Consider the following 11,508-nt stretch of genomic DNA (forward strand, 5'->3'; position numbering starts at 1 on the left):
ATCTTCTAAAAATAGAAACAGAACAAATAAAAAAAATCACCTAATTAGTATCGTGACATATCGTGCCATATGGTATTGTGATGTTAGTATTGTGATTAGCATGGTGTTGGCAGATTCTTTCCAGTCCAGGCCCCAGTGGGGGTGCATGTACAGTTTACAGCTGCAGATGCAGGGACTAAAACTGTAGTTAATGATGTCAACATACAGGCATTTGTAAACAAGTCTATAACGGTCCTGGTCCAGGTCACTGATTGGTCCTTGATACAGTCCTGATCTGCGGGGGGGGGCGGGGGGGGGTAGGTGGTTCCCGGGGGAATTAAAGAATTAAAGAATTAATTACCTGCAGTCAGCTGTTTGGATGTAGACTGGGACAGTCCAGGACCAGATCCACGCAGACCGGCTGTCGGATGGCCAGGTGAGTCCACTGCAGACCCCCCCCAGACCTGCCATGTTCAGCAGGTTGAAGAGGCTGGTGGGGGCCCCTGAACCCCCGGGCCCCCAGGCTGCTACTGACCCCCCCACTGGACCTGCTCCACCTCCCAAGGTAAGACCTGGATGTGGTTTTATTTACATGAACCTGCTGGTGTTTATGTTCTAAAGCTAAATAAACAATGTTTCCACTGTATTTAACCCTTTAAAATATTGGAAAAAAAAAAAACGATGGACTGTTTTGCTTTGCTCATCACAGTGAAAGGTTGAAGTGAAGGTTATTTAAGGTGAACCCCGGCACACGACTGAGATCAGAGAAAGCCTTTAAAGCAGCTTGGCACCGACGGACCACATTCACCCAGAGACCAGGGGGGAAAGATCCAATAGTGTTGTTTAAAACATCCACAAAGTATCAGATAAAGACCTGAAATGGACCACAGAGATGGTTCAACTGTAGAATTCATGACAATAGCATATGTGCATTTACATTTATATGATTAAAATAGAAAAAAGAGTTTTGTCTAGAGGTGTTTACAGACAAGAATGAGGGGGAAAAAAATAGAGCAAATGCTGCAATAAGACAAAAACTGTACAGGACGATAAAATATAATGCACAAATTGACCAAAAATTTAAATAAATAAATAAATAATAGACTAAAACAATGGGCTTTAAAAAAAGAAGCTAAACAAAATGATGTAAAAAGAAAAAAGAAAAGTCACACAAATGATGTAAAAGATATAACAAGACAAAAATGATGTAAAAAATAAATGCATAAATAATAATAATAATAATAATAATAATAATAATAATAATAATGCAACAAGACAAAAAAATTATGAAAAAAATGTAACTTACCTGAAAAAACAATAATGTCTAGAAGTGTTTAGCACAAGAATGAGAGGGGAAAATGAGCAAAACAAGACAAAATGTACGTAAAACATTGTGTTTTGACATGTAGAATTTGTGGTTTGTGTTAAAATAGTCTGTTTCACGTGTCCATCAGTCGGTGTTGGTGCCTGTAGATACTGAAATTGAACTGAATATCATAACTCAGTGTTAGAAGCAATGGAAGCGATTAGTTTCTGAGGGAAAAAATGTCAGAATTCTGGGTTTAAAGTCCGAATTCTTAGGAAAAAAAAAATCAGAATTCTAGGTTTAAAGTCAGAATTGATATGCTGACATCAGCACACACGTGGACATGACGACATCAGCTGGATCGATGCCAAAGTTAGCTACAATACATGTGAGGGGCGGGGTTTGTTGTACCTGGAACCACTTTTTGTATTATGTGTTTCCGTAAATTCTATGTATATTTCTTCACGATATAAAGTTTAAAAAAAAACTCATTTAACAATAAGTCTCATGCATTAGTTTAGATATGTTCAGAGCAGGAAATGTATTATTGTTGTTAATTATTTAACAACCTTTTTGAATATGTAATTTGTCTTTTGTCTTATGTTTAAATGTTTAGTTTGTTTTTTTCTTTTCTTTTTTGACATTCATATTCAAAAGCAATCAATCAATCAAACACTATAGATCTGTTTCTCAGCAGGTGTTTAATTATTGCAACAAGATGGTATTCAGTAGAGTCTGAAACTGATGCGTTGAAATATAAAACATTGTAATAACGTGTTTTCTGCTTTAGTTTTGACTACTATCTGCTGTGGATGCAGTTTATGGAAGTCAAGTCTGAGTTGTACTTTTACAGGAAGAAAAACCTGCAGAGAAGACGGAGAAAAAAGAACCGACGAAGAAAGAGGAAGAAAAGAAAGAAGAGGAGAAGAAAGAGGAAGAAAAGAAAGAGGAGGAAAAGAAAGATGAAGAAAAGAAAGAAGAAGTGAAGAAGGAAGAAGAACCCAAGAAAGAAGAGTCCAAACCAGGTGAGGTAGTTTTTATTTGTATCCTCATGCAGTGACAGATTTACCAGAATAATGATGAACAAAGTCACTGGTTTGGTCAGTTTTGTGTATTTTTGTGCAGATTTTGGAGCCACTGAGTCTTGTTTTTGTTGCTAAAAGTAGACGATGACACAAAAACAACAGCTCATCAGTTATTGTTTCTGTTTAACATTTCAGTTTCTCCTTCACTTTTACAGAATAAACGTCAGGAGGGAGTTTGTCCTGTGCATCATCAGCCTCTGATGTCACATTTACGTTTGGGTTTTTTGACACTGTTATTGATGCTATTATTTTCCTTTAGCTCCGGCTCCAGCTCCTGGTCCTGGTCCTGCTCCTGGTGCTGGTCCTGCTCCTGGTGCTGGTCCTGCTCCTGGTGCTGGTCCTGCTCCTGGTGCTGGTCCTGCTCCTGGTGCTGGTCCTGCTCCTGGTGCTGGTCCTGCTCCTGGTGCTGGTCCTGCTCCTGGTCCTGGTCCTGCTCCTGGTGCTGGTCCTGCTCCTGGTGCTGGTCCTGCCAATCCAGATGGGGCTGAAGGGTATGAACACATTCTGCTCTTGTATACCATCCGTCTCTCTGCTTTGCTGTTCTCTCCACAGGCAGTGGTTTTACATGAACTACTAACAGCAGCTGATCGGCCCTGCAGTAGGAAATGAAGCTGAGTGCTTCATTAGAAGCTTAGTGGTATTTGTAACAATCAGTGTTGGCCATGTTACTTCCAAACTGTAATCCATTATAGATTACTTGTTACTGTTATTTAAAAGTAACTCCTTGCCTTATAATATTACTGTGTCAGAATTGTAATGCATTACATGACTCCTGAATTAGTTTTGAGTTTCAAACAGACTCTCAACATAAATGGTGTGTGTTCAGTAGAACCCCCCCCCACCTACCCCCCCGACACTTGGGACACATACATTTGCGTCCTGAAGTACATGTGGTGGGATAGCTCAGTTAGTAACGCTACGGTCTGTGATGTTCGAATCCCAGCAGGAACGCTCAGACTTTTTTCAGCATTTTTCATGTTCAAACAGGGGGCGGGGCCAAGGACACGATAGATCAATCCACAATCGATAAAAAATTCTAACTAGTCATAGAAACGTTAGCTTACCTTGTCATTGCTGATCACAGGGGTCATGCTAATTAGCTTCTGTAAAGCAGGGTTAGTAATGAACATACATCCATGTGGACAATGGACTGTCTTCTGCCGTCTGCACCCACTGACTGAACTCCAACAGGACATAGAACGTTACAGATACATTTCTGATTCTTTAAGGATCAGGTGTCAAACATGTGGCCCGGGGGCCAAAACCGGCCCGCCAAAAGGTCCAATCCAGCCCGCAGGAGGAATTTGTGAAATGCAAAAATTACACTGAAGATATTATCAATCAAGGATGTTCAATCTAACATAGGTCAGACCAGTAAAATACAATCATAATAACCTATAAATAATGAAAAAAAACTATTTTTTTTCTTTATTTTTTTATTGTCAAAAAAGTAAAGTTACACAAAAATGTTTACATTTACAGACTGGCGTTTCACAAAAATATGAACAACCTGAAATGGCTTAAGAGAAGTATGTCGTGTTTTAACAATATTCTGCCTGTTATCAAATGTTTTATGTATTTATAGATCCACTGTGATCTGTAAGTTGTGATTCACATGTATAAATGATAAACTGAGGTGTAATATTGTTAAAATTGCACTTATTTTTCTGAAGAATTTTCAGGTTGTTCGTATTTGTTCATGTTGCATTCAAGTACAGTTCGTAGATGTAAACATTTTAATTGCAGAATTTTACTTTTTTCACTCAAAAACATAGAGAAAACTTTGGAGTTGATATTATTTCTAAGTTCTTATCCTATTATTTACAATTTTTTTTGCAAAATCATACTTTGTTTTAGTGTAAATACATGAAAATATTTGCATTTACAAACAGAAAAATTTGGAGTTGTCATTATTTATATGTTTAATAGTATTTTACTGGTCTGGCCCACTTTAGATCATATTAGGCTGAATGTGGCCCCTGGACTAACATGAGTTTGACACCCCTGCTTTAAGGTCTCACAATATTGCTGTTTTTTTTTTTTTGTTTGTTTATTTTGGGGGGGGGGGTTCGTTTGAGTAATTACATTATGAGCAAAAACGTGTGTTGTAACACACGCCCTATTGAACACGTACCGATTAAAATATGACTGAAAATTGACTTGTAATAACGTTCACTACTGCGTTACAGCAAAAAGTAATCCATTATTGTAATGCATTACTTTAGTAACACATTACCTCTAACACTTGTGACAATGATCAGAGATCGTGTTCACATTCAAGTTAGATCAGGTCTAAAAGAATTCATCGTGTTCTGTGCTGATGTTTAACACAGGGACTCTCCACTGGTGGGCTGTGACCCATCAGTGGGTCCAAACCTGTTGTCAGTGGGTCGTCTGGGCACAAAATAAGGTTAATAAACTAATCCTGTGCTTAATTTTGTACGGAGCTGAGCGTCGTGCATTCACACCAAGGTTATTATCGTTAAGGAAAACTAACGAAATGAGGAAAACTAGAATTGAAAAAACATTTTCGTTAACTGAAATAAATAAAAACTATAATTAAAAGACAAAAATGAAAACTAACTGAAACTGTATTGTGTGTTTACAAAGCTAACTAGAATGTATAAAAATTACGGATAAAATTCCCTTTGTTTTCATCTTTGTCAACGTCAGACTGATATGAAATCAATTTATTTCCCTCAAGCAATTTTAGCTGCTGGCACCGTATGATAGTTAACAGTCCGCCACTTGTGGTTTAGTCGTCTTCTGGTCCCCACTCTACCTGGAAACATGGAGACTAATGGTGGGAGAAAGCAGCAGAGTCCTGTCTGGGATTTATTTGAATTCGATGAAGAAGAGGAGGAAAGATAAAGAAACTAAAACTAAACCAAAACTAAGCATTTAGAAAATAATGAAAACTAATAAAAAAACGATCAAACCTGCTCTAAAAACTAATTAAAACTAACTGAATTAGAGAAAAAAAAGGCAAAACTAAATAAAACTGGGGGGGGGGGGGGGGGGGCATGGCTCAGATGGTAGAGTGGGTTGTCCAATAACCAAAGGGTTGGCAGTTCAACTCCTGCTCTGTCCATGTGTTGTTGTGTCCTTGGGCGAGACACTTCACCCTCCTTTCCTCCAGTGCTGCTGCTCACGCTGGTGCATGAATGTGTGTGAATGTTCGGTGGTGGTGGGAGGGGCCATAGGCGCAAACTGGCAGCCACGCCCCCGTCAGTCTGCCCCAGGACAGCTGTGGATACAGATGTAGTTTACCACCAGCAGAGGGAGGATGTGAGAGCGAATGAAGAATGGATCCACAGTGTGCGCTTTGAGTATGTGTTCATAGAAAAGCACTAAATAAATCTAATCCATCATCATTATTATTATTATTATTATTATTATTATTATTATTATTATTATTAAAACTAAACTAGAATGAAAAATCCAAAACTATTACAACCTGATTCACACTCCCCAACAGTAGGTGGCGGTAATGCACTGTAATGATAATTAACACCAGACATTTCACAGCATAAAAGAAGAAGTAAAAGTTTCTGTTCATCTCATATGAAACTCAGGTCTGACAACGACTCCATCACATCTGGTTTTACCGCCACTGGACAAAAACCTCAGTGTGTTAAATTCAGTGCACTTTTGTGGTTTTGGTTCAAACGTACCTAATTTATTGTTAAAGGGAATATTTCCATATTTATCATCGCCACCTGCTGGTTTATCATATGTTAAAAAAAACAAAACATGTTTTTATTAAATAAAAGCAACATAGATTATGCAGCACAACGGTGATGACGACCCAACTTCACTTATCAAATACACTCGTGTTAGATCTTGGAGCTAAATTCTATTCAATAAGTTGTTTCTTTGGGTTTCCAGTGAAGAAGCTCCGCCTCCTCCACCTCCACCTGTCGTCTACTCCCGTTTCGCTGATGATACTGTGAGGGCTTTGGTGAAAAATCTCAAAGAACGGAAAGAGTTATTCATGGACAAAGTCATTGACCCGTACGCCACATCTCCAGAAATCACTCCACCTGTCAGTAAGTATGGACGAATGCCGATAACATTGAATTGAATTGAACTGAATTGAATTGAATTGAACTGAATTGAACCCTTTCATACATGAATTATGAGAACCGTAATGGGTCCAAACACAGTACTTTCCAGTCAGAGAGCGAACTTTAACTGATTGCCATTCCAACATTTATTTCACTATAAAGTAGCTCCTTGTTTTGGATAATCCATTGTGGTCTAACTAAAACAAAAATGAATTCAAAAGTAAAAATGTGGGTCAAATTGTCTCTAAAATGTCCCGTCAGAGAGATTTTGAATACCATGTTTTGACCCTTATCAAGATTTTTTTCCCTGAGTGTTTTTATTCCTCTTTAGGCCTGAAAAAAACAACGTGACTGAAGAATTTTTTATTAACCTATTTTTCATGGAGTTGCAAAAAATATCCACTCAGCTGGACACCATGCATTTAATTTTTGAAGCAAAGAAACATGTATTTACTGATATACTGTGTGAAAACTATGAAATATTTTTTTTTAATGCTACTAATCTGATGTTTTGTCACATTTATCATACTGTAATATTAGTTATTACTCACTTTATGAAGATAATATGCAAAAAAAACAAAACAAAAACAAAACTACAGTCTAATAACAATAACAAGCAACTGATTTACACTCAAACATGTTAGTGCAGATCAGGTTTATCTAGAACAGCAAAGTTACAGTAATAGTCTGAATGTCAGTGGATGTGGGATGATGCATAAGTGTCCACTGTGTCGGCTGATATGGAACTAAAACAATAAAACCCATGAATATACAAGAGAACAGCTGGAGAAGAACTGTCCACTGCAGTGGCCACTGTGCATGAAAGAGTTATTTTATTTTATTTTATTTCATTTTATTTCATTTTAATTGAATTGAATTGAATTTAATACATAAATAAATACAACTGGGTAACTGACATGATGCCACCGACAGCGCCTATCCTGAAGAAAGAAGACTACATCCGACTGAAGGAAGAGGAACGCATAGCGAAGGAAGAGGCCGATAAAAAGAAGGCGGAGGAGGCGGCCAAGAAGGCCGAGGAGAAGAAGAAGAAGGACGAGGAAAAAAGACTGGAAGCTGAGAAGAAGGCGGAGGAGGAGAGGCTGGCGGAGGAGGCCAGGAAGAAAGCCAAGATCCTCCCGGAGATCCACTGCTCCTGCTTCGACGCCCTCTTCCACCCCATCGAGACCAAGATGGACTCCATCCTGGGAACCACCATCGACCCCTTCACAGGTAGGACACAGGGGAGGAGCTTATAAGGTGGGAGGTGGAGTCAAGTTACTGTCAAAATCCAAAAATACCATCCTGTCTGCAGATCGTCGCTACATCGCCTGGTTGGCGTTGGTCGCTATTGCGTACAACTACAACGCATGGCTCATCACCGCTCGCCTCACCTTCCCCTACCACGATCCGGCCTGGAACCACCGCTGGGTGTTCTTCGACATCCTCAGTGACTTAGTGACCGTCATCGACATTGTGGTTTGGCAGCCGAGGCTTCAGTTCGTCAAAGCTGGAGACATCATCGTAAGTCAAAGTTACAAAAGACCTGTTTGTGTTTCACTGTGAAAAAGGCCTTTAGAAAAATAAGAAAATTAACCCTTAAAGACCCAAACATCCACCCTCGACCAAAACCACCGACTGATCTGACCTGTTTAACACCTGTTGATCCACTAATCCTGTCAATACATGGAAATAATTGGTGTAAAATACAGTTTGTCGTCTTTTCATGGTCATCAGATATGATCATATTTGGACGTTCAGAGGCTTTGTAGTTACCATGGAAACACAGTCATCTTCTACAACACTGATTCACCAGTAAAACCCATGGAGTTGGATCAGTGACAGTGGATGGACACACTGGGTTTACGTTTATTTAATGATAGATTTTGCTTTAAAAATCACTTTTTCTTCTGTTTTCTCTGTTTCTGATACAATAACAATCAACTTTAATCTGAGTTTTTATGAACGTCCACATGATCAGTGAATTAAATACAGGAAAATACCAGTTTTTCTAAAAATAAATAAATAAAAAGCAAAACACAGAAGAGAATATTATTAACCTCGGCCCTCACTGCAGGATATTGTCCTCAGTTCTACGTGGCAGTGGTGGGACCGATAAGTCAGACCGAGGGTTTTCAAGTGTGTGCACGTTCTCTTCATAAATAATACATCACTTCAGAAAGGTTGAATATAGAAAAAAAATTGGGGGGGAACCGTCACAAAAGTAGCACTGGGTCTTTATGGGTTAAACCCATTTATTGGGTTAAAATGTCTTATTATTAAAACTATCTGCCAGGGCAGTTTCTGAAAATTTTAAAATAAGAAAATATTATCCAAGGCTTATAGAATGATCAAATTATTTTTAAGCAGAAGATAGATAGATAGATAGATAGATAGATAGATAGATAGATAGATAGATAGATAGATAGATAGATAGATAGATAGATAGATAGATAGATAGATAGATAGATAGATAGATAGATAGATAGATAGATAGATAGATAGATAGATAGATAGATAGATAGATAGATAGATAGATAGTCTTGTGAAAATGTAATGACTCCATAGATATGTATTTACAGGTTAAACTGTATAAAACAAGTCCAGATTTCTTTGGGGTAAACAGTTCCTGTGTCCTCCATACTCATCCTCCAACACTGGAGCTGGTTTTGTTATAAATGTAGTTTAAAATTAGTTGTAATGTCTAAGTCAAGATGGAAGTACATGGAACAAGTCGAATAATCTGAACAAGATTAAGACTCAATAAGTAAATAAAGCTAAAAAAAAATGATGAGCCAAGATGAAAAGACATGAGATAGAAACAATATAAGACATTAGAAGAGAAAATGTTTCTTTTACTTAAAAATAAATAAACACTGAAATACAACCTGAGATCAGCGATATAAACCCAGAAGAGCCTTAGAAGTAACCAGTAAAATCTTAAAACCTGCTCTGAAGTATAACGGCGGTCAAGAAGATGAAACAGGCAACAATTCATTGCATTAATTGTTATTTTTCATAATTATTTTACAGAAAGAGAGAGCTCTGACTAAGGTCCACTACCGGAAATCCCAGAGGTTTAAGGTGAGAAGGTTTTCCACACCATAACCAGAGCACCTCAGCTGCATCAGCTGATGTCAGAATTAAAATGGACTGAATTAGAAGGTCTATCTGCTGGACTGCACAGACCAGAAAATGCACAGAAAACTGTTACTGGTGCGTTTACACAGTCCGTAGTTTGGACGTTACTTTTATCCAACACATTAGCCCATTTCAAACGCAGAAACTTTCATCATTTACTCTGATTTTGACTCAAATTACCAGGAGAAAAAACCTTCTCATGACTCCAGACTTTCCCTAAAAAACCTCCTTCTATCCATGTACGGGAAACTGTAATTACGTGTAGTTCAGTTACATTTTCTGTAAGTAGCTGGTGGTTCAGCCACATTCTTTTTTTGTGCCACATCAAGTATTTCAAGTACTTTCTGGGTATTTTTTTGTAGTTTAACTACTACTAAAATTAAGGGGGTTTTTTTTAGATATATTTTTTGTTATATAAACTGTATTTCTCCATTGAACACAGACGGTCCCTTTTTCTTTCCACCTGAATGTGTTTTTTCTCAACTTTATTGAAAATATTCAGGTATACAAAACATAAATTTTGAACAAACATCAGGATGTCAAAAAGAAAAAGCATTTGAACAAATAAATTTAAGAAAAAAAATGCATACATATAAAGACACAAGGCAGAATAGAGAAATTATAGTATATATTAAAAAAAAAAAAAAAAAATATATATATATATATATATACATATATATATATATATATATATATATATATATAAAACACAAATAAATAAATAAATAAATAAATAAATAAATGCATCAGAGAGTTCAGTCTACTTTAAAGAATTCTTTATAAAGTGTCAAGATAAATTCTAAAGATTTAACATATTTTTCAACTTCCATCAGGAAGATTTTAAAATTTAGGTGTGTTTTGGTATATTTATTTTTATGTATATGAAATTTTCCAAATAAAATGATCAAAGTTACAACAAATTCTAAATTATGAATGTCATGTTCAAAATATGTAATTACATTTTGAGCTGTTACAGTAATTTTTTTATTACTTTTAGAGAAGATATATTTTTCAACTTTAGACCAGAAGTTAGAAGAGTGTTCACACAGAATAGAATAAGTGTAGAGTCGTTCAGGACAAGAAGGACAAAAGTTACACATTTCTTCCACGTCAGAAAATCCACATAAAATAGAGTTGGAGGGAAAATACGTTATGTAAAATCTTGAGCTGTATAATTCTAATTTTGTTTGAACGGTATTTCTGTGGTAATGTCCGTGCTTTTGACCACTCAGTCTTAGAGAAAGCTGAGTTCCAGAATACTTTACCTCTTGGGGAAATGTTTCTCTTTTCATGCAGTGTATGGTGTATATGTACAGCTCAAACTAAAAATATTAATGCCATTGATCAATAAACCAGGTTTATCTGTCTGTCTTTCCTCCTAAATGTCTTTGAAGCCATGATCATGTCATGACATCACAGCCAACGCTGCCTCTGATTGGCTGGCCCTGGCACCACTCCAGCGCTTCTCAGATGTGCGATCATTACTAATAGTTTTACAAACTACTTTTCTCCAGGGGTAGAAATGGAGTTTGTTTGAACTAGTGCCATGATGAACTGAACTCCCCAACACTGTCTATTTTTCAGGCTACGTTCACACATAGGCAGGTTTCTGGCAAAACAGAGATTTTTCTCTTTATTTGTCCCACCATTTGCACAACACACTGCAAAAATGTAAATCTTACCAAGTGTATTTTTCTCATTTCTAGTCCAAATATCACACTTAAAATAAGACAAAATCACCTAAAGAGGAACTTTTCAATGAGATATAGGAACTTATTTTTAGACAATAGATCTGGAAAATCTTATTTCACGAAATTTTACTAAGATAATTTTCACTTGTTCTATTGGCAGATTTATTTTTGCTTAATTCAAGATTTTACTTATTTATTTATTTATTTATTTTTTGCTTAATTCAAGCAAAAAAATCTGC

At 36.9% G+C, this 11,508-nt stretch overlaps 1 protein-coding gene across 1 annotated transcript in view; it reads left to right on the forward strand.

The window, feature by feature from the left end:
• Nucleotides 1-448: 448 nt before the first annotated feature.
• Nucleotides 449-11,508, forward strand: part of LOC115411076 (cyclic nucleotide-gated cation channel beta-3-like) — a 42,501-nt gene continuing 31,441 nt past the window's right edge. Inside the window, exons 1-8 of the mRNA XM_030123016.1 lie at nucleotides 449-544; nucleotides 2,259-2,310; nucleotides 2,630-2,661; nucleotides 2,842-2,861; nucleotides 6,259-6,419; nucleotides 7,371-7,670; nucleotides 7,753-7,961; nucleotides 9,471-9,521. Of these exons, the coding sequence (XP_029978876.1) occupies nucleotides 449-544; nucleotides 2,259-2,310; nucleotides 2,630-2,661; nucleotides 2,842-2,861; nucleotides 6,259-6,419; nucleotides 7,371-7,670; nucleotides 7,753-7,961; nucleotides 9,471-9,521 (921 nt within the window). The remainder of the gene's footprint in view (nucleotides 545-2,258; nucleotides 2,311-2,629; nucleotides 2,662-2,841; nucleotides 2,862-6,258; nucleotides 6,420-7,370; nucleotides 7,671-7,752; nucleotides 7,962-9,470; nucleotides 9,522-11,508) is intronic.

The sequence above is a fragment of the Sphaeramia orbicularis genome, chromosome 20, assembly GCF_902148855.1.
Source record: "Sphaeramia orbicularis chromosome 20, fSphaOr1.1, whole genome shotgun sequence".
Classification (NCBI taxonomy): domain Eukaryota; kingdom Metazoa; phylum Chordata; class Actinopteri; order Kurtiformes; family Apogonidae; genus Sphaeramia; species Sphaeramia orbicularis.